A 24,909-nucleotide genomic window follows, 5' to 3' on the forward strand; every position below is an offset into this window, starting at 1 on the left:
TGTGTTTGACTGCCCAGTCAAACAATGGCGCACTGTCTGCCTTCTTAACTTACACTCTTTGCAAAAGCGCTGGAAGCTCTTTTCTAATTTAATCTTTCAATGCTTGTACAAACATTGCCGTCTTTTGGAATGAAAGACAGACTACAGACTTTTTTTTCCAAAAGCAATGTTTAAAAAGTCTGAAAGGGAAATGGTGAGGTAGATTTTTTACCTGACAAAATCAAGACAGAGTCAATGTAGACTATGGATATTTACAATACACAAGATACAGTATACACAAAACTTTATTTAGAATGTGCATGCGTGTATTCTTATCTCTGTTTTATTTTCCAGGAATTGTTTATTTTCACCTAAATGACATTGCTTGGGACACCGTATCACTATCGTCAATCTTCAGGACTTCAGACACAGGTTTATTGCTCTAATTATTATCTTTGAAAAGCAATAAACATACCTACAAAGAACTACAATGCAGTCATGGTTAAACTAGCCCAAAATCTCTCACTCGAATCTAGCTGACAAGCTAACATCATAACAGTGTTTCAACGTCGAAAGAGTGCGACCTCGGGCCACCGCAAAGAGAACGATGCCATGAGAAAGACACAATCAGTACTTGTACATAAGTCTGACCCGTACAGAGATGAAACGATTCGGGGGCTAAAGTTCATCCCACCCAGAGTCCAGTTGGACCGCTACTAGCCTCAGTTCTCTCCAGAGGTCAGGCAAACAATCTGGTGTGTATTCTACGCCAGTTAACGACTGGTTAAATAAACGCAGCCACTCCCCATGGGAGGGTGTGTTCGGACCGACTACCTGATGCTGAGCTTAACTGCTCATTTCAAGCGTGCTTCAGAGCAAACAAAAACTGTGTGCACGCCATTTGCAAAAGAGAGCACATTTGTGGGCAATTTTTGCCAAACACAAGCTTGAAAAATCAATAGTAAACTTAGAATTCAAGCAAAGTTGCCAAAGAGTTGAAAGAACAAATTTATTTCAACTACATTGGGCATATCCTTAATATCAAGTGCCTCGAAGGGGCGTGGCCAAATTAGTGATGTTAGAAGCTAATGTCGGGCTGGCCCAACTTGGCCCTCTGTGCGTCAGCGTCTGAGCATAGGTTTGGCAACACTTAACAGTAGATTTGACTTTATTGAAAGCGGAGGAGGCGAAGGATTTGAATGGCTCCCGGAGGTGACATAGTGCTTGGATGCAGTGGCGATGACATATTGAGAGTGATGCCAAATACACGGCGCCAGGCAGAACACACACATTGAGGGTAACAACTAAATCCGCACGTTCCACTCGATACACACACAACTAAAAGTTGGGCACTTTCCCACAGCAATGTTTTTTCTTTTCCTCTTTGTGGCTCTTTAGCCACTTTCCACTCTCCTCGTGCCCACTCTAACTGCCTCCTGCTGGGTCACATTGGGCTGTCATACAGGTCTACAACTGTCTTAAGTGCTCTCATTCATCCATTTTTGTCTTTAGTTTGACTTTGAGAGGGAGGCGCTGCCCAGATTTGCATCAAGCTGGATTATTAGCCAAAATACATATACAGAAAGGAACGGAAAAACTGGTGCTCTTCTCAAAACTTTAAAATTTGCTTTGAAGTCCAAATCACCACCAAGAGTGAGCAAAAGAGCTCAGTTTGGCAAACAAAGTATTACCTTTGGCAGTTTGTTTTTGCTTCATTTAAGGGGAAGAGAGCAACATGAAAAGATCATCTTGCAAATAATAAGACTCCAGCATTACCATACACGTTATCATTCGTTAGCTAGTTTTATCGGTTTTATTTTTTTACAATGGTTAACTTACAACATTGTCTGCACAGTGTTAAGGTTTTTGCCGACAGTAAGATCCTTTAACAGTTTTATTTCCAATGGGAAAAAGCATTTCTGGAACATGTGAAGGAACCATACATTTTAGATTGTGATGACCATCCAAAGGTGCACAATTCAGGACTGAAACAGAATACAACTATGACATATATTACATTTGGTAGTAATATTATATTACATTAATATTGGCCTACTAAGTACACAAATTGAAGTTAACTTGACATTTATTATTCATCTACAAAAGCTTACCTTCATCGATTATCCTTTTAGTAGCTCGCTATTCATTCCAGCAATAATAGGCTTCATGTGATGTTGTGGGTACAGTAGACGGTTTAGATTTCACACATTTCTTACCTCTCCTCTGTGGCCCACATAGATGAAACTGCACATGGGATGGAATGCTCCAGTGCCGCAGGCCAAGAGGTGAGTGCGGTTGTATGGCTGCAGGAGGCGCACAAAGTTGGCACACTCCGTCTGCAAAATACAGAAACACAACTGAGAGTTTCTGTATTTCTGGTGCTGAAATCTGCTTTCTCACTCACACACATTGCTCACGTACAGTATAATATTGCATCCATCAAAACATAGAGTGAAATGGTAGATGTCCTTCAAATGGAGATAAAATGAATTTCAGGGTCACCAAGGGAACAACGTTATTTCATGACAATTCTTATTGATCCCACATGTTGGTAAGAAGGCCCAATGAAGACGTTTTATTGGATGGAATATGAAAAACTCCGCTCAGCCGTGGCTTTTAGCCCAGGAGACACTCTGGCATTTTAAACCATTTTTAGATTTTAGAATTTTAAACATAAGTGGCAACATTCTCTCAACCCAAATTGAGTTATTTTTTTACTCAAATGATTTAAGAGTGCAACTCTTAACTGTTTTCTTTTATCAACACGTGATTTTATAGGGCAGATCGGAGCTGTCGACAAGTTTTGAAACTTTACAATGATGGGGGAGCCCTAGAGTAGGAGTGGCTATTTTTTTCTTGCAACTATTTTTATTTTAAATTTGAGTCGATGGCAAATTTTGTACTTGCAAGAATGTTTTTCCCCTCATTAGGTCTTAAGCAATTCTACTTAGCCGATCAGTTACCATTTGTAATTGTGATTTATTCACCAGTCTAGTGGACGGGTTAAATCAAGAGAGATGGCTAAGCTTCTGTTCTCTCCTTAAACAAGATCCTTTAGAGACATAGACAAAACTAATCCTACAAAAGGAACTGAGCTCTGTGTGGCCCACAGTGGAATGAAATGTTGACTATAAAGAAATATGCCTGAGCTCTATACACTGCGGGTATTGCGGTTTTATATATCTTGGTGAGTTTTATTGAGGCCATAAAGAAAGTTAAAAAGATTTCTTTTTCCTCAGCAGTAGCTTGAAAGCTTTCACAATCTGAGGATATTCTTTTGTTATTTCTTTTACATAATTAAAGAAGCTTTACTAAACCATGTGTACTGCAAGCACTTTTCCAATACAACTTTATTTGACACTAGATGACAGATCCAGAGCTTCTTCCAAAATGATGTAGTAATTGAGAAATAAAACTGAAGTCAGAGGTAATGGGGACATGTGTGTCCCACATGGAAGAAAGAAACGGTATTTATGGAAAAATGCGGTCTTTAGATTTCAGAAACATGATCTGGATGCCACAAGTTACACATCATTTGTGGATTTTTTTTTCAGGTGACTAAGAATTATGCACTAATTACAATGGCACTCAGAAGAGCGCACATCTTCATCTAGGTTGAACCCGTAACAAAAGCAATTAGAGTACGTTTGTTGGTCCACATGATTGTAGTAGACCAATTTCTTGTTTCTAAAGGTTTATTAACAGACAACATTTTTTATTCCTTATGCATAAACATATAAACGTATAAAATATAAACACCTGTAATAAAAAAATTAAAAAAAACTGAGAAATCAGAGCGAGCGCTTCATACAATGCATCGATATATTAAAAATAATTCCAACAGTTGAAATCGAGTATTCCTGGCTGTGTATTGTTGCTAACAGCTGTTAGCAGTTAGCAGGAGGGCTGTCAAGACCAACTTAACTTAATATAAGCACATATCATTTGAAGTCCCAGGTCTGTGGTTTTCCCCTACTACAGACTGACATAAGTCAAGAGCACACACGCACCACATGACAGTCAAACGGTTGTAATGGATGAATACGATCAAAGACAAATATGGAAGCACTTCCACAGAGCTGCATGAACTTGCCAGCTGCAATCTCTGCTTCAAATCCTCCTCCAGTGAAACCATTTTAGTAATGACACCAAATGAAGTGGAAGAGTTTTTTTCTTTTAAGTCTACCAAAGAAAGTAAAGTTCACAATGGGTGTCACGCCAGAGTAGTTCCCAGATTCAACATTTCCACTTTGACTTTGTAGGCAAAACAAAACTTTAAACTCTATCATGTGTTGTGATACTATGATGCTATATGTAACAATAGTTACTGATTATAGCCTTAATTAGGATGACTACCCGTCTACTTTTGGAGAAGTTTTGAATAAGAGATTTAGTGTCGTACACATAAGGTCAAAGGTCAAAGCTGCCATGCCAGCATTTGTGCCTACAGGTGGTCAAAGGCTAGGCGTGGTTGGATAACCAAACATTGTCCTCAGTCACTACCCCATTGATGACACTTGTTTGTTTCAGCTGTAATTGATGAATATGAAGGTCAAGAGGCTGTGACTCTTAAGTGGGATAATATTAAAGTGTTTATGGAGCATACGATTGTCTATAAAAGGCTGCTGACGGAGTTCCTTGTCCATTGATGATAACACAGACCACCCCTCATCTCTTACTTTATTTGTCTTTTCGCCATGTGCTGTCAAAGTCATGTTTTTGTTTTTCTCAACAGAATGATCGAAACTAAACAATGTCTATATGTCAGTGAGGTAAGCGTTTCTCACAGAGAAACAATGTGAAGACCTCTAACCTTACCCACCCGTTTCCCTTTTCGTCAAAGTCAAGTTGTGTTCAACACATGCAGACGGCAAACAAATGAGATTGAAGGTGTGTCAGAGACTACTTAGGGTACTTGCTGTCTTTTGCTTCGGTGAAAAGAGGCAGTCATCCATCTGCTTTGACAAAAAAAAAAAAATTCAGAAAAAAAGAGCAAGGAGACATAAGGGAATGTGAGAAGCCATCTGTGCAGTCAAACATCTCACATAACAACATGTATGGACGTCTTTGACACACAGTATGTTCTCTTGAGAATTTTGTAGGAATTTGTGCTAAAGGTTCAGACAGCGGAACCGCTATTTTTGGAAGCGACTCGACATCCAATTTGCTCATTTTTGGAAACATTTTCCCCATAGCAAGGCTTGAAAATATACCCCCTCAGGGTTAAAAATAAATCTTTTCAAAAAGGCAGAATTATAAAATATTCTGAATAAATACCATAACTTTACCAGGCCAACTACTAATATATTGCTTCTCCCAATCATGAAACACATTACAGGAGCTTCCACGCAGTGAACAAACACTCAGAGGAAATACCAAATAAAACTGACGTGCGACACACAAGACACGCCTGCCACTTCAAACACAACGCACATGTCCACAGTCACTTGCAAACACACAAACACACACGCACATGCAAACACACACTTCAAACATGTTCCAGATGTAGGTGGCTGGTGGATGTCATGTAGTGAGTGCAAAGTGGGACCCAAAAAGTCTCAGCGTTCTTATGACGCTCATGTGTGGTTTTTTTGAGTGTGTGTAGGTCTGTTGAAAGCGTCATTAAAAAAAAAATGTATTGGTAATTAATTGTGATAAACCAACTCAATCAATCTATTCGCCACTGAGCAGAGAGTGTTTCTTTCCAAAGCCTCATGGCAAATGTCTACATCGTTAGCTTCCAATATGTACGCAGTCATGACACGTTAATGACTTACCTGTGGCTCTTTCCCTCTTTGAATGCAGTCTTCTCGGTTGCCAGGTAATGGAGGCCAATAGATCTGGGAGAGCCAAAGACAGAGGTTTTTATTGGTTAAGTTGACTTTGGACATAAAATACAAATACCAGAGCATCAATGTCCATATGACTAGCAAAGAATCAATAGATATTTTTCTATTCATTCATGTCTTCATTTTCGTGGCATAGAGTATATACAGTACCATGCAGCATTTGGTATATTAGAGCCCTAATTTGAAATCAAGTATTAATGATATGTTGCCAAAGTGGTGGTTCTGCTGAATTGAAACTCAGAAACTTGAAGACATTTTGCATACAAATTGTAAAATACCAACAATAATGAAATGGAACACCACATAAGCCACAGAATCTCATTTTGTTTTGGGCAAGCTTTTGACTAATTTCGCATACCGTGTGTCCAGAAATAACATACTATATAACCAAATTGACCCCAATACATTTTTCCTTTTAAGATGACTATGTGTGACAGCTAGCTGGCTACATCACTTTATTCAAAATACAAAAAGGTTCCAAATTTTGGACAGCAGCAACCAGAATGACTGCTTAGTTCCATGCAAAAGGAGATGAAACATGCTTCTCAGTGATCTCTGTAATTAGTTCACAAAACCCTCCACAAATGCACACAAATAATTTTTTTCTCGAGATTTTTTCAAAATCGAGTTTTGCTGAACGATAAATGATAGCAGAACGATGCGGTGCCTCATGCTTGTTTTGATTGTGACATATTTACTCATGCTTACACTGAACATGAAGCACATCATCTGTTTGAATAAAACATTGGAGCTCTAATAAGCCTGCACATGTGAAGCTTTAGAACTTTTATTTATTTTTTTCCAAACAGTGCTTAATTAGGGAAAACCCAAAGCCACAACAATGTGACTTTGAAAGCATCATGTAACATTTGGACACGAAATGCTTTGACTGGTCCCCGTAATGCTTTTTGACGATGATAAAAGACATTTCAGATTTCCCTGCAGATGAAAGCTGACTCAATATTGACTTTCAGTGAGCTGTGAAATCCTGCAGTTTCTCGCAAACCACCAGAGTTTTTGTAACCGGCTTTGTTTTTGTCTAACAGACGCATAAGGAAGCAGGAAAACAAATAGTGCACGGCAAAGACGATTGTGTTTCATGCGTGTACGGGCAGTGCGAGTGCACCCGCATGGATTTGTTTGGGAGGCAAATAATATTTTTTACATACCACAGTGGGATCATTATTAGGTCAGATGTCACATATAAAAGTGCAGTTTCAGTGTGTGTGTGTCAGTGAAGAAAGTGCACATTACCAGCTATCACTATTGCTCAACAATACAATCTGCCTGGCTACTGTAATATTTAGTCTATTGAGCTCACTAGAACGTATATAAAATGCAAGAAAACTATTTTTTATTCATAAGTTGTATAGCTCATTATGTGTCATTCTATTATTGCTTCAGGATAATTTGATTCTTGAGTTGAATAAATTGGAGCTCTGCCAGCATCCCACTGTAATTATTCAGTTTTTCTAAATAATTTCTAAACCGACTGTATTTGTTGGCATGTCCTAGTTGTGACCAAAAGTGGGTCATGCAATTATCAGATTTTTTTAGAAATAGAAATAAAATCATGGCATTAGAATTTGGAGCGAGTCTATAAACTTGGAGTATTTCCGCTTTGGCGAGGTTTCCTTGGCTTGTTGCTGCACTGCAATATTAGGCTAGTTGTCCAAAATCTCCACCCTGTGAGAACCATGGCTGACCTCCACTAGTCATCCAAATTCCTTCCTGTTTAACTCTCAAAATGTCACCACAACGTCTCTTTAACTTTGAATCCACCCTCAGACAACAGTCAAAAGTCGTCGTCCTTTGATCGCTGACCTTGTGTTTAATCTGTGGAGAGTTTAAAACAGATGCAAAGTGCAGGACAGTCACAAACACATCCTTTCACTCTTTTCAACCTTGTCCGATATCTGGCAAGCAAAGCATCCCTGTGAGCCAAAACCATTAAGAGCCACATGCTTTGTTCTTGTGCCAGATACTTAAACAAACCGGAATTTTAGGAAAATAAACCAGTGTGCAAGAAATCAATTTGTGCAAAAAAAAACAAAAAAAACCCCAATTAGACTGGAGTTTGACTTCTGTGCTTTAGACGCTTATCAGCCACAGTCTCCACTTGACTGCAGTGGTCCCATTTTCTGTCTCTTTTTGTTAAAATGTCCCTTCTTGCGCTGGCCAACAGAAGTAAATACAGGAATTCTTCCTCTTCCTCATTGACCGACTCTTTCAGATTTTTAGTGTACAGCCAACTGGAAGTTAAGTGAAAAAAGCTGCAGAAAGTTAAACGTTTAAGTTCAACTCATTCAGTCCTGCTGAGATATGAAACTCTGCAATTAAATTCCATGTGAAGTTAAACTCTGGTGGAATCACTGTTTTTAACTTTTTCACGACTGATAACAATGCGTGACCCTCTCGACCAAATGAAACAAAGATGTGCAATATATCTTGTTTCATAAGTGCGTCTCGCTGACACGTTTGCAGATTGAGATCTTGCTATCAATAATGTATTGGCTAAGAATTGTTAAGGACACGCCGGTCTATGTTGGGCCATTGGAATTAGGAATTAGATTTGCTATCTCCCCCCCACTGTGCCCCTGCGGTGACATAAACACAGCAATTGTTTCCAAGATGAATGTTCAAGCAGTTAAGTTTCGAAATCAAATATCTTTTTAGTCACTTAATTGATTCCACCTTGGAGAAGGCCAAGCATCGTGGAGAGATGCCAAAATTGGGACAGGAATGGGGTCCAGCAAACAAAACCCAGCCGCTCATTTTTAGTCATTTTATCTGTTTTCTTTTTACTATATAACGATTTTATTTTCACAGTAAATTTGTTATGACACACTCATGCTTCAAAACTGCAAAGATTTGAACTTTAAAAAACATGAATCATATATAAATTGACAAAATAATCAAGCAGTTGTTATTCATGTTTACAGTGAATTGGATTAAAGCTGAGAGGTCAGAGGTTACGTTTTTAATCAGGGACCTTTATGTACATGCAAATTCTTGTCTATAGTTTTATTAATTTACTGCAGCATGATGTTATTGAATGTGACGAGCTTTTTCTGTAACATTTTGGATGACACATCACATGTCATGGCCATAAATTCTATTCGTAACATTATCCTTGTAAAGATTTATTGATTCTCAACTAGTTGATTCTCAAATTAATCAACTCTTTCCATAATCTGTTAAGTGTTTGAAGGCATTATTAAAATTAAAATGATTTAATGGATAATCCAAAACATCCAAAACAAAATTGTATCCAATTATTTGATCAATCAATGGAATAATCAAGTCTAAAAAATTCCAATAGTGACAGCTGTAATCATCATAATTACATTTCTCCAAACAAGGCATAAGGCGTCTAGTTTGATTCTTGTTTATGTTACCACATTTGGTTTGTTGCCTAATAAAAAAGACTCCAAGGGACAATGATTCAGTATTAAAAACAAAGTCATAATATGGTTTACGAGTGTTTTTAGTTTATTATGGAGTAATTTGTTCCTGTTACCTCCTTGGACTCGCTCTTGGCTGGTCCCAGCAGGAGAGAGTACATGACGTCTTTGCCTCCCAGGAAGAGACGGTCACGGTACTCATCCAGATAGACACTTGAGAGAGAAAGTTGGCCATGATGCCCACTGAAGATGGATGATCTGTTGGTGGACAGTAGATCTGCATGGGGAAAGGAAAAAACAACGTTTGGATCTTGGAGTTAAGAACAAATGGCAGACGTGCTAACTAACGTCGCTCATTAGCCAACTTGCAGATCTTTAATGCACACCACTGATGTAAAAGTAATAGAAATAGTCAGATTTAACAAAACTAAAACATCATCAAATGTGCACATTTTCAAAATACTTCAAACACTTTAGCAGATTTAATATCAGAAAATTACTTTTGATACACAAGTTTGGTTAATGTCAGATCATTGAAGCCTTTTACTCAAGTAATAGTCTCCAAGGTGACTTTTTCTTCAGCCATTTGTTTTTTTGTTTTGTTTACTTGTTTACACAAGTATCCCTTTCAGGGACTTTATACAAGCCTGTGTATTTGTGAATGTTTATCAAATCTCAAAGAAGTCCTTCAAGCCATTCGCACCACAAAATGTGTCACTAATTTCTTTGCAATGTTTTGTTTTATTTTCTCATCTTTGCACTCAAAACAAAAGCACATCCTTGAGTTTGAACTTTTTGCACGCATTTATACAAGCCGGGGCACATCTGGTCTTAACTCAGTACAAGCCCAAGTCAGATTCACGTGGAATTATTTTTTGTTTTTTAGTTTTCATTACATTCATGAACAGAATTCCTCTGGGCATGAACATGTCGACGTTATGTTTCAGTCACCAAATGAGGACTGCGTCTGCGATCCAACTTTACTACCGTTGCTGAAGTCTACTGATCATTCCGGAACATTCAAGATAGCTTTGCCTTGTTGGAAATGGTGTATTTTTTTACATGGCGTTTTTAAATTAGCAAAACATGGCTGGATGGAGAACAACACAGTGGTTTTCGGGACTTTTTTTTTTTTTTATGATTGACGAGAGCTCAAGACTCACCGATGACATCATTAATAATATACGGTAATGTCCGTTCGTTTTTATTGCATATCCGTTAAAGAGCCACGTAAAAGACATTATCTTGTAATTCTACATAGCTGCAAAATTACTATAGAACATTTCAAGACTTCTTGATATAGCATCATAATATAAATCCATTTTATTATACTGTATAGTATTACATGTTCTTATAAAAGCTGTATTGGTGTCATTTCTCTTTCTAATGATTGGCTTGTGGAACTTGCTCTTATTTTGCTTTATAGTAAGGCACCTAGGGTCTATTTAAAAAAATAAACTGAATTTACCAAATATGGTTCTTTGACTGATAAAGCCACTCAGTAAATCCTACCTTCCACAAAAGTGAAACCCACTGAACCAAGACCAGGATACATAACTCCCACAGCAGGGTCAAAACATCATACTTGCAGTTTACATCCAATAATACTAAATCATGCTGGGTAACAGGAAAGGAACAAAAAATTATGCGCAAGACAAATAATAAAGATTCAAAGCTCCCACATGTCTGCTTATCTATTCAAGGGGGTGCAGCAAGGAGTTTATGCACCTGGTTACTCCTAAACCTAATCTGGCAGCAGCAGATTTCAAATCCAAAAGGTTGCTGCAAAATTTCAACAGGAGTGGCAATGAGCAAGTTGAACTCAAGTTCAACTCGACACGGGCATCTCCTCTCATTCCTCTATGCACGTATACACAAACACACACACGCAAACACACTCACACACACACAATGCAACAATGTTTGAGAATAGCCCAATTTGACTGATAATTGAGTCATTGTTTTTTACACATCCATTTAAGCATGTGTCCAAAATTTAAAATGATCGGGACGACGGCCTTTGTAAAGAAAACATTTCGATTGGCATTCTCATAGAGACAGTATGTGTTAAGAAGCTTGGAGAAAAAAAAGCTGTCATCGGAATGCAAAACCCTCAGAGTCTTTGGACCGATCAGCTTTCCATCGATCTCTCATCGCTTGGATGATACGCACACAAAACCTTCATTGAAACGGTGTTCCCTCGCCATTCAGTGGCGTACTGACTGATTGAAGTGTAGGGGCCAAATGTCCTCTTTGACACCTTGTCCATCAGTGGAACTTTGTGGACAAAAAAGCAAAATCTCCATCCATTTCCTTTGCCACCTATTAGGCATTGGCTCACTAAAAGCCAAGAGTGAGCTGGCTCAGGATGAAAGGCAGGGAACACCTCAGATTGACCACCTGTCAATCACAGAACTGACAGGGGACAATTTTAAGACCTATGGGTATGAATGGCTGCATGTTGTCTATATATTTCCTGTGATTGAAAGGCGGACCAGTCCAGGGTGTACCTCACCTCTTCCCTGAAGATGCGATAGACTCCAGCTTACCTGACCCCTCATAAGGCCAAGCACAATAAAAATAGATGAACTTTCTGTCTTACTGCCTTTTCAATTGGCATCCTGTTCCTTTTTCTACAAGCACACACCCATAAACACACACATACCACGTATACAAAAACACGCCATCGACCTCATTAAAAGCGGAAACTTGGGTAGTTAATACTTAATAACATTGCAAGAACCAAAAGCCATGATAGAGGAATAGCAGCACTCTCCAGTGCATACCGAAGCCTTCATAAAGCTCACTGATGATGAGAGCGGTTTCAAAAAGCCAACATAAAACATCGGAGCGGCTGGCAGAAGAAAACAGGCGTTGAACAAGCTGAGACGTGAGGGATAAAGCGAAGGGAAAGATAAGGTCAGAGCGAGAAGGGAGGCTTTGAGTCTGAAAATAACGAGAAGGAAGAACAACAGGAAGTTGAAGGCACAAGCCAGAGAATGTTGAAGTTAATGACGGATGTGCTAATACTGACAGCAGCAAGCAGAACAAATATGAGGACAGGAACTTCTCAACATGATGTTACCATCTTCTGTATTCTTAGATATTTATTTTGGTCTTTTATCTTCATCTATATCAGATCTGAATTTGTGCATTGCTGTGAGTGACAACTTTAACATTTTCCCTGCTAAAAAGTCTGCAGCTATCTGGTTTGAAAAATCTATCAAAAGGTTTGTCTTTTTCATGACAGTTTTGAAGATGGGTTGTCATAACTGAGTGAACATAGACCACAAATGTATTTTTTTTAAATATTCAAGTTGTTGACTGACATTACATTTTTTTTGTTTATAGTGATGGTTGTATTTCCATTCTCGACAAAATACTTGACTATGAATTATGTGTTGATTATACTTCGTAAAAGTTGAACTATTTTGAAACTTTTGCCAAATAACGCTGCAGTGAAAATAAATGCTATGTGTGGCAGTTGAACCCACACTACTGCCATCTACAGAACTGGAATGGAACGGACCGACTTCTTTACTAAACGTAATTTCCACATGACTCGGACTTGGTTTTTCAGATCCTTTTTAGGCTATTTGTGTTCACCATTTGTGGTGTCGCAGTTTTATACCAGCAAATTCACCTGTGTTAATTCACATTATTTTTTTATACAGTATTGCAATTTGTGATGAGAAATAAGCATTGTGATTGAAGATTCCTTGTGTCCAACCAAAAAGGTTTGCAGTTAGCATGACATCTTAACTTTAACCTGTGTACGGTATCTGTGAGACGACACACTTAAACATGCTAAAAGAAGAAGTCATCTGGTCCCCACACTTGCACACAAACACAGCAACTTACACTCTATCACCTGTCAGGCTTATCACTCTCTGCTCATTCCGAGGCTAGCGTGTGGAAAAAGTCTAACTTTGGGGTGACAGGCCTTCGTGATGGGAGGATGTGCGGCACCGACTAACTTGTCAAACATGTCAGCACAACACAGCTTGCACGTACCAACATTATTGCAGGTGGTCCGCGAAAATGGAAATGAAAAATAATTATAATAAATAAAATGCTAATTTGTGAATCATTTACCCATCACATTATGTCAAATATAGCTGAGATTCCCAAAATAGACAGATCCAAATAAATAGCATGTATAGGTCTATCGTCCATGATGTAATGCCATTCTGCACCACTGTAAGATTTGCAGATATTTTATGATGATGTACATAAAAAAATCTTGGTGCGACCGCTGGGGAAAAACAAGCTTTAGGATTTTATAATAACAAGCAGTATGATCACTGAACGATCTCTAACTCAGTTACAGAAATGGAGCCCGGTCAAGTTCACATCCATCTAATTTACAAAGGACAAAAATGGCACATACGCATGTATAGACAGTGACACACACACACACATTGACAGACACACATGCACACACACACACTCACACTGAACTAATAGCTTACATCTGTAGCTTGTTATCCATCTTAAAGGCTCAACACCTCACTGTAAAAACAAGTCTCACTTCTCCCTTTCCTCACTTTCCTGTGCCCATCCATCTGTCCTTCCGTCCGTCTATCCGTTCGTCCATCTGTCTGTCCATCCATTTAACCTCAGCTCTCCATTGTAAATCGGTGCCTTGTGTCTATCCATCTTCAACTTCCTTTCTGGTTTTAGTTTTCCCCACTCAAAGCGGCTTACCTTCTCCAATATGTCTTGGGTTTCATCCCAAGTGTCTGTCCATCTGTCTCATTGTCACTTTTACCTTTGCCACGCACATAGTTATTCATCGGATATTCTTAGGCTGGCACATAGGTTGTTTCCAAGCATCCATAAGGGAAAACTTTACATCTGTCTTCAATGTGTCTCGGTTCCCCACAGGCCACCTCGACAGACCGAAAGTGACACACTAAAGATGCCTGGTTTCTGCGAACGTGTCAAAGCTCTCCGATGGTATCGCAAACTTCAAAGATAAGCACGTTTATTCAAGGATTTGTTTACAGTCATCAGCCTTACAGCCTGTGTGCGCTGGGTTGTGTCAACTGCAAGAAAGACGAAGAGTCTTTTTTTGCATTCTCATTCAACTGCTTCTCATTGACCAAGAGGTTTGGTTTCAAATACTTGCAATATGACGAAGACCTTTGCGGAGTGTAATAAGAATGTCTTTTATTGTCCACATTTGCCTCATATTTTACAATGGGAATTAAAGACATCCTTTGTATCCACTGGTTTTCTTTAATAGATGTGCAGATGAGAGTATCTGGTGACTCAATTCCACATGCATGAGTTGGTCCCTTTGTTCCTTTTTCCTCGTGGCAGAACTGGCATCATGCTGCAACCAGATAGCCTTGAAAGCAGCAGCAGTGTGTATCAATTTGACCTTGTAACGAACGACCACTTCAAAATCATGCAGATACTACATTTGCACGGACTACAGAGACCAGTATCGCTAAGATGTTTATTTTAAGACATTCAAGTGCTCTGATGTACTGGGAGCTCCAGTAGTAGAAACTCAATTATTCCGGATTTGTTTAACAGTAGTGCAATTAAAAAGCAGTTCTTGCTGTTACTACTTTGCTGCAGGGCAATCAGAGGGTTTTACATGAAAACAAATGCATTCCAAACTACTTTCCTAACACATTATGCAAAAAAGGTGCCCACATTTTCCCCATAAAAGGCTCATTTGGGTTTGCTTTTGCCTTCTTTTCCTTTTTGGCTGGTGGGTAGAGGATAATGGTCAGGATTCCTTTGCATACTGTGAAAACCCACATTTTGTCACCGTCGCCATAGTAATTCACAAAACATGGCAGGTTCACATTCAGATTATCTCGTTGATCTTAAAACCAGCCTTGGGCCTTAAACATAGGGTTACGCTCATTAATACTATTATTATAGTTATTATGCGTAATCACGATTTTGAACTGAAATAAACACACACACGGTGATCAATGTTTAAAGCTCAGTGTCAGTCTGCATTCTCTCATTGTACTTGTGTTTATTCCAATGTCATTAACTTTGATTAGACATAAGGAAAAGATTTCTACTGGTTTGGAGTGATATCTCATGGAAACTATATTAATTCCCTGGCTATAGGTTTCCATCAAGTGATAAAAAGCAGATGCACTGAATATGTGCACTTTTGGGGGGGGAGTTGACGGATTTTGCAGAGGGAGTGAAGAGGTTCACTTCCAGATTTCATGCTGACATGTCTCATGTACAAATTGGCCACTGGTCGGATCCGACACTGTGTGAAGCTGCAGACTGAAATGCACGCACGCACACACACACACACACACACACGCACGCACGCACACACACACACACGCACACACATACCTGTATGTATAGGCTAAAATAAAAAGGGAGCACATCTGAATTGTATTAGAATGCGTATGCCAGCAAAATATAAAATGCATGCCAGAATCACTTACACACGTCAAAATGTCTTCTTTAAGTCACTGTTGTCATTTTTGCAAAGCAAACTTGAGGTTGCTTCTAATTATTTGCTCCTTCACATTTGATTTACTCACGCACACACACATCTACATACACACACACATATGCACAACTACGCATCGACGAACAAAGCGTTCATTGAGAGTTTCTTTCCAGGTTTACTTTAGCTTGGCTGTTTATTGTTGCAGAACGTTAAGAATTTTTGGAATCTGACACATTCCGCTCCATGTTTATGCTACCTGGTATCATATTAACATCCCACCTCTTGTTTTTGTGGTTGTCTCATCATCAGCAAAGAACATATAAATTATTAACCAGGAAGAAAAATGCAATCATACGTTGACCTGTTGAAGTCGCAATAATATTATGCCTTCAATCAGATGTTTTGATGATGATAATGAAGACTGTCAGAAGATCATCAAGTCAGCTCTATCAATGTACATGCTAAATGCTAATATAAGTTACAAAGCATTATTTTAATGTGATTGGACAAACATTGGATGTAACTTTGCACAGGCAGTTCAACCTATACTGGACCTTCTCCTACTTTCAAGATGACAGTGCATTCATAAAACCAATTTTTAAAGGTCTGATTTTACTGACAAATGACTGAATAGTGGTGCTTTAGTGAGTAGTTTAAGCTTGACTTAATAAAATGAAGCCCTTAAAATTATTTATGACCAAAAGAAATGAAAAAGGAGAAATTGTCTTTCCTTTCAAAAACACTATTGAAATAAATCACAGACTTGATCGTCAAATCATGACAGAGTAAATCCTGGGATTTCCTGGCAACCTGTCACTGTTTCTCACTGCTGAAACCTCTTTGACCTCAATGTATCAACACGGTGAGACATGCCGTAAAGTAAGCAGCAACGGTTACAGTTTGATTTTGATTTATATAGTTCTCTGTTTTTCGACCCTATATGGAAAATTGGAAAACCAGTTAGGGGCAGAAATTTTAGGCAGAAAGTGAATGAAAGGTGTCATTTTACTATCTATGCTGTCCTATGCTGCAGTTTCACATTCCCAAGCAGTTCGTGTTAGGGTCAGTAAAGTTGTCCATAGTGGTGAATGAATCAAAGGTGGATGGAATTGAGTCATTGTTTTGTATTAAATATTGGATGTTTATTTAAAAGAAAAGTAACACCTACATTTCACTAATGCTGTTTTTCTTATTAATTGTTACACACACGCATACATAACAACACTTCTCTCCTCTCTGTCATCTCAGGAGGCTTCTGATTAGTCTGCCGGGCCAAGCCAAACACAGGCAAGGGTCTTAGCTCATCACCCTCGGTACTCGTCATTATCATTACGTCTGTCTTTCTCCATTTTCATTCTCACCGCCCTGCTTGACACCACCTCTTGGAAACAATTCTCTTTTTCTATCTTGTCCTTTTGCAGCCTCTTCCTCGATGGCATTCATATGGCCCTGAAACTTTTTGTTTTCTTATCAAAAACAGTTTCTAAAACTGAACATATGTATTGGAGCTCACATGAGCAGATGGTGCAACAACGTTCTCGATGACTGACACACTAATAACTGTAGTATATGGTTGAGTGGTGTTTAAAAAAGAAAAACATTTGGACACACACAGTGGCCTAAGAGAACCATGACAAGTCGCTGAGTCAAAGTTGCACATCCAATCCAAATAAAGAAACAATAAATCAGTGCAGAGCTGAAGTGTTGTGTTCAGGGTGTGTCAAGTGCAGAAAGTTTGGACAAATGGCCTCTCAGAGCTGGAGGGACCCCATCGGTAGTGTTGCAATCACTCCAAACTACTTGTGTGTGTGTGTGTGTGTGTGTGTGTGGGGGGGGGGGGGACTACAGTACTGTCAATGATTTTGGCTTACCCATGATTGCAAGCGTTTCCAAATATTTTCATAGTTTATCAATTGTTCTTTGGTAAAAGAATCAAGAATGTGAGGTATGTGGATTTTTATGTATAGATTAGGTGTGTAGAAAATATTCTTTGTTTTCACTCCTCTGACGGAAAATTAATGCTGTGTACATTTCCAAACGAGTGTTCCCAGAGTTGACCATAAGGAACTTTGAGGTTGCACTGTGACTTCACCTCATAATTTTAAATATTTTAGAAATAATTGTTGAATTTCTTTTTGACAGTTTATTGTTATTCTGAGGACGCCAAAATATTCAAGTTTCATCTGGTTCAACTGCATATAGTTTCACTTGAAAACCCATTGTTTATTGGAAAATCTGGCACCTTTTTTTTTCTTGGGTTTTCAATCAGAGGTCTGGGAGTACTTAAAAAATCAGCTTGTGGAGAAGAAAACGACAGAAAAATTGCTGTCATCGCGCTGTAACACAACATGACTGCGGGGAAGAGAAAAAAATGACTGAGTGATGAAAAAGAATAGTGAAAGTGAAAAAACAAAAGGTGCTCAAGCACAGGAATGACTGCCACATTCTTGTCGGTTCCGGCAGGCTCTCAGATTATCCCGCTGGCTCCAAGAACAACCAACACTCGTCTTTGTATCGGTTTGTCGCTGATGCCAATGGAGCAAACGCGCTAATTCATTCACAGGCGGCGAGACAAAACTAACAGAACCCTTGACTCTGAGAACTAATGTACCGTATTTTCCGGACTATAAGTCGCTCCGGAGTATAAGTCGCACCAGCCATAAAATGCCCCAAAAAGTGAAAAAAAACATATATAAGTCGCTCCGGAGTATAAGTCGCATTTTGGGGGCAATTTATTCGACAAAATCCCACACCAAAAACAGTCATGAACGAGCAACAACAGGCTAAACGATAGCAACAACAGGCTAAACGAAACGTGACAAACACAAACAAAGAGCTGAGAACGGGCCTGACGTAACATATAGAGTGATTAAGGACAACTATTACATGAATAACATGTTTATAAAACCATCAGTGTCACTCCAATTCATTAAATAGCAACAACAGGCTAAACGATAGGTATGCTAACGTGACAAACTCAAAGAAAGAGCTGAGAACGGGCCTGACGTAACATATAGAGTGATTAAGGACAACTATTACATGAATAACATGTTTATAAAACCATCGGTGTCACTCCAATTCATTAAATAGCAACAACAGGCTAAACGATAGGTATGCTAACTTGACAAACACAAACAAAGAGCTGAGAACGGGCCTGACGTAACATATAGAGTGATTAAGGACAACTATTACATGAATAACATGTTTATAAAACCATCGGTGTCACTCCAATTCATTAAATCCATCGATCGATCTTTGTCAACAATGGGTGCGCACGGCTGAGGGCGCTTGCGCTTCAAAATATTCCACAGGCTCATATAACGATAGATAAACTATATTTTAAATAACTATAATACAAGCCAATAATATTATCAAACCATCCGTGCACTTTAATTCCATTAAATCCATCGATCAAATTCCTCGTCCTTTGTCAACATCGCCGCGCGTGCGCCCTGACGTCACCCTCGTCTTTATTCCACAGATCTACTATATAACTATATTGTAGCATTAACAAAGTACAAGGATAGACGTAGGTTTGGTAAACGGCTCTTTATTAAACAAAACAAACTTCCAAGCGTGTGGCGGCGTGGACTTCCAGACAGACCGGGCGTGCGTAATGGCCATGTCCGAGCCCCGCGCACCGTTCGCGGACAACCACTCGGCCGATCGTCGGCCCCCGACTCAGTAGAGACCGGGCGTGCGTAAAAGCCATAATAGTTTTTCAAACCTTCTATGTCACTCCAAATCCTTAATTCCTTCAAACTCTTTGTCCTCCGTGTCACTTAGAAATGATCACCGCTAATGATGCCGGTCGTCCTTGTGTGGGCACGTTTGTATGTAAACAACCGGCGCGCCGCGCTACTGACGTCACTTGAAATAGCAATCCATTGGTACATCACGGTTCTCCAAACTTTCTTTCTGCTGCTCGATTACTGTTTTCAGCTGCATATTTTACAACTTGAAGTTTGTAACCTGCAAAATATGAGTTTCTTTTTGGTGCCATTTTTCTTAAGCCCACCCAGTTGATGAGTCACGGCCAACGGTAAAATTTAGAGCGCCCTCATCCAGTTTCGTCTGAAAATATAATTTTTTTTGGTTGTTTTATCAAAGTCAAAGTCTGCTTTATCGTCGATATATTTTTTTTATATACTAAGACACACAAAGAGATTGAAATTACATTTCCTCTATCCCTCGGTGAGATAGTACACATATGCATACAAGCAACACAAAAAAAACCAAGAAGGCACTAACAATGAATAAATAAGAGTATTGAATAAATGATAAATAAACAAATAATAATAAATAATAATAATAAATATAAGAGGAGCAAAAATGGAGCAAGTGTACATACAGCAGACAGTGGACTTGGATATGGTGCTTTAAAGTGTTAATTGCTTTATTTGATGTTTTCTCTATTTTTTATGTTTTGAATATGTTCAAGATAAAGAAATAAAAGCATGTGAAGTGATCAACTATACTAAAAATAACATGGGAAGTGGTCAACTATACTTGTAAGTGATGTCTTAATGATCAAGTAAAAATTTGTGAAAAAAAAACATATATAAGTCGCTCTTGAGTATAAGTCGCCCCCCCATCCAAACTATGAAAAAAACCGCGACTTATAGTCCGGAAATTACGGTAATCGGCTCAAAAAAAGAGGCCAATGGTGAGAGCTCCTTGTGTTTTCAAGTTACCCCCCGCTTTTGCTGAAAACAAAGTGAATATTGTATAGGACGACTGTGTGTGTGTACCTCAGGTCAGCCAGTGTGTATGTGTTCAGTGTCTGCGTTTGCCTACAAGAAGACACAGGAAGAGTGAATAAAAGAAGTTGGCAGGTTTGTCTAGAGAGGAAAGACAAATGATGGACAGAAAAAAGCATGATGGGAAACTACTGTGGCTGTTTGCCAGAGCTCCTCCGAGGAGTGCAAGCAGGTGGCAACTTCTTTTTAACACTTGTATGACAATGAAACATGTTGAGTAAATAAGGTGTGCAGCGAATGACTCACATTCACATTACGCTTTTGTTTCAGAGAACCCAGTTGCGCTTGAGCGTTTACACGGACGTTCCGGCACAGTGAGGACATTTCCTGTGACAGGCCCTCTGCGCCAATTTGATATCATCCGGCCATGGAGGACTGCTTGCAAAATGTAATTTGCATGCCTCGACCTGCCGCGGTACTCAAGCAGATCAGTGTCTTCTTCCAACACGTCAAGGACATTCAGCACACCACCTGTGCGCTGCATGTAGAGGGAAAGGGAGGAACCTCTTGGATGAGGTAAGGTAGAACAACCGGCTGGCATCGGTTTGCGAAAATACCTAAATTGAGTCCATCCTGCCCCTGTAGAGATTTAGGTGCTAGAAGTGACTTCCATGTGAATGTAAATGTCTTCTTGGGTCTTGATTAGAAGGATGAAGTACAAAGAGTGCAGGTTTTCAGAGGTAAAAATTACTTTCTTCCTGTTTCGACCCCCTCCGTATCCTAATTGATTAAAATGAGATAATGACACCTTTTCCTGTCGCAAAATTACTTCCTAATCCTCCTGGGAATACAACACCCTGAGGGCTTTTCCTGGTTGTCATGAGCAAAGGGGGGGGGGGGGGGGGGGGGGAGGGAGAGACTCCACTCCCTGAGGTGAAAAGCAAGAAAGATGTCTTAGACGGCCCATGTGAAGTCAAGTCAAGGCGGAAATTATTAAAAGTGTGTAACAAGTGGTGTTATAGGTCAAGAGCTCAGGAAGCATTTCTCCAGCAACAATGTTATAGGCAGAAGTTCTTTTCTTTTTGCAGGATGCTTGAAAAAAAACGGACCAATTTCTACAATGAAGTCAAATAATTTTATTGGCTTCTTGAAGGTCGAAAAAAAATATTCAAAACCTTGGTCATTACTTTTTTCCCCTCTTCCTGAGTCTGTCCAGTATGTGTTAAAACACAAGTTTTCACCTTCAGGATCCCTTGAAATTCTTCAAAAACAGCTTCCCACTCAAATCTAGTCAAAATCCATAATTTGAATTTAAAGAATGGAAAGCTGGTAAAAACTCTCATTTGAACCCAACACCACAAGCAGTCAATTTTATTCATTACCCCTTCAATTCATTTTGTATCAAGCTAGTAGAATTCCCCGAGGTAAATTCAATACAAAGTTTGAACACACAACTCTTGGTTTACTCATACAGTGAACTTCAACTGGGCGTGCCAATAAACGACTTGAAGAACGGTTTGACAAATTGTTCACTATCTGCCAAACTGCTGCTTGTCGGGAAGGGAATTGAGTTCAAGGCCATCTCCAAATGCTCATATCTAAAAAATGTGTTCATAAACTGGGCCAATAGTCATAACCTAGCATATTTGAAACAATACATGCTAGGCATAAATTCTCGTACTGCAGGTGTCTACAGTTAGCTGCGCTAGCACAAGTCATACTAAAAACTCCACTGCCTTGTTGTTTCCCCTTGAGTGCTGTCGCTACGTCCCTCCGAAAGGAAGACGACGTGAGTGTTCTCCTGAAATCATGGCACGGCACTGAAGGAAATCCTGTGTGATACAATCTATCACAAATGAAGACTTCACACACCCACTCCGTCTTTACTGGACGCAAACAATGAGCTTGATTTGTCAACAACCCTTAAAACCTAATTCAAGCGCGCACATGGACCAACTTTTGCAAGCTTATCATCAGACAGCCAAATGAGTCATGGCCAAAAGCCGTTTTAGATTAGATGCAGGAAGAAGTGCTTGATACATACAATACATGGACAGCTGGCCATTCCACCTTCAGGAAGTGAACAGTGAACAAAATGTGGAATGTGCGAGAATTCTTGTCCATCTTAGAGGTCAGCAGATGTTGCACCTGAGAGGGGGCCTGCTGGCTCCACTTCAATTGCTGTTCTTCCACACCAAACTTGTCCAAGCTTTATGATGTCAAAGTACAGTATTTTGGTTTCTGATAAAAGTTTACACTGTAAAATGTAAAACTGACCTGACTATGAAAAAATGTCACAAAATAAATGCTGCTGCTATTTTGTCACAACATTGTTCATTTTGAGGCTTCAGACCACAACCTAATTAGGGTCAGAACTGCATAGTGACAATACTTGATTCCCGGCATTCACACCAAGTATGCTGGCACAGAAAAGCACTCACTGGGCCTCAGCATTCACAATGGCTTTTGGCAAATGTACAAATGCTTGATTTCTATTTACAACAACAGCAGAATAAATGCAAATGCAGCGTTGATTATCATTTTTTGCACGCAACAGTTTGTTCTGCGGCATTCACACAAAATTTTTAGAATTTTACCCAACCATACACCGGAAACGCATTGGCCTATAAAAAATTCCATATCAGTCAGGCCCCACCTCTGACACAGAACACTCCAGTGCTTAATTTTCAGCAGTGAGCATCCATCAAGACAACAAGAAAACAGTTGCAAGTGTGGAAGTTTATAGTCATTTTACAATCCCCCATCACACTTCATAAATTAGCCAACATCCTCCGCGGGTGTTTTCTCACTGCTGTGAATAAATTCTAATAAAGACACAATCCCACAGAAGAGCAAACTTTGCCCAAATCGCCGCTGGCACTCATCACACAAGCACGGCGCCCCCCTCTGACCTGTACAATAAAAGCACCACTACAGGAAGCTCTCAAAAACAGAAGCCAAAAAAGTGCATATTAAAAGTTTACGCGTATTTTACTGTACGTTAGGGGGGGAAAACTGTCACAAAAAGTGAATACTGTACACGTTGATTGTACCTTCTGCCATCTGGTGGAAGAGCATCTAAATGTTTTGCCAGTCACTATACATTGTTGTCAATAAATATATAAACAAATATACATTATTTTTAGTAAACAAATCATTTTCAGACCCATTGACCTGATGAGCATTAATTACAATGTCCAATCACATGCAAGCAAAAAAATTAACTTGCAATCCACAATGTGGTTAGACACTGAGCAATAACAATAAAGATTTAAATTCTCAATACACAAGTAACCCGACATATTGATACTGTAAATAGGATTAGTAGATGGAAAGATGTACCTTTATAGGAGAGTCTGAGGCGGGGCACATTTGACTTGCTGCTGGATGAGACGCAAGTGGCAAGGAACGCCAAGAGAAAGAAAAAGGGGGTAAATCCTGCCATTCTTCTAGATACAATTTCAACCTGCCTTCTCTAGCATCAGACTGAATATTCCAAGAATGTAAAGCCAGAAATGTTCCTCTTATCCCGAAGAGTCTACATGCGTCCCAAAATAATGGATAGACAGATGCTGGTTGTGAGCGCACTGATGACTGACTGACTGACTCACTTGGGTCAGGACTGCTCTGCACTTCCTCACTGCTTCCAGCACATGTGCACCAGAAGAGAGGACAAGTATGTCTGGAGCCAGGAAAGAAGCACGCCTTTCTGCCTACCCCCTTGTGCTCTCTCGCTCTTTCTCTCTCTCTCTCTCTGTTGCTCTTTCTCTCGCGTGCTCTCTCTCTCTGTCTCTGCATAACTGCATAGTGTATTTTGTTGCTATTTTTTTCCTCAGACGATTGAACTGAAAAACACTTTCCCACTTACTATTCATGCTTTGACACCTGATGTTAGTGCACTTGCAAAGGCCAAAATAAGCCTACTTGATTCAAAATACTGTGCTGTCAGGCATTTTGGATGGATATGGGTGAATTCTTATTTGTACTGAATTGTTCTTGGTTTACCACTCATTGACCTTTGCAGTTGACTCACTGTACTATGGTTACAATTCTGTCTCTGTGCTCCCCTTCTACTACATCAGTCAGCCATTAGATGCGCCTCAACTAGTCTCAACACAACATTCTGATTACTATTGCATCTGTGAAGTATGAATTGAGCTGAAAAAAAATACAGCCATTTTTATCCGTGTCAAGAGGATGCCATTTTGCCAATTGCTGCAGACTAACAGAGCTTACGCAATGGCCAATCACGGCTCACCTGTTTCCTGGGTTTGGTCATGTGCAAACTGAATCCTTTTCTAGCCAATAACAGGGGAAATATTGAGAAAATATTATGGGCAATCTAGTCTTCAATGTACCTAACAAGCAAGTTTTTGGAGTGCGAGAGGAGCCAGAGAGAACATGCAAACTCCACACAGTAAGGTCAGAGGTCGAGACTTGAACCAAAAACCTCCAAACTGTGAGGCACACATTCTAACCAGAATATTGCTGCGCTGCCTGAAATGCATTTTAATTTAAATCAATTTTTCAGA

The 24,909-nt window shown here is 39.4% G+C and overlaps 1 protein-coding gene across 1 annotated transcript in view; it reads right to left on the reverse strand.

Annotated features, from left to right (window-relative positions):
- Window positions 1–24,063, reverse strand: part of sema3bl (sema domain, immunoglobulin domain (Ig), short basic domain, secreted, (semaphorin) 3bl) — a 39,499-nt gene extending 15,436 nt beyond the window's left edge. The window contains exons 1-4 of the mRNA XM_049752762.2: window positions 23,720–24,063; window positions 9,349–9,509; window positions 5,757–5,819; window positions 2,196–2,315 (exon numbers count right to left, since the gene is read on the reverse strand). Coding sequence (XP_049608719.1) covers window positions 2,196–2,315; window positions 5,757–5,819; window positions 9,349–9,509; window positions 23,720–23,822 — 447 coding nt within the window. The 5' untranslated portion in view covers window positions 23,823–24,063. The remainder of the gene's footprint in view (window positions 1–2,195; window positions 2,316–5,756; window positions 5,820–9,348; window positions 9,510–23,719) is intronic.
- Between the last annotated feature and the right edge of the window lie 846 nt (window positions 24,064–24,909).

The sequence above is a fragment of the Syngnathus scovelli genome, chromosome 2, assembly GCF_024217435.2.
Source record: "Syngnathus scovelli strain Florida chromosome 2, RoL_Ssco_1.2, whole genome shotgun sequence".
NCBI classification, from domain to species: domain Eukaryota; kingdom Metazoa; phylum Chordata; class Actinopteri; order Syngnathiformes; family Syngnathidae; genus Syngnathus; species Syngnathus scovelli.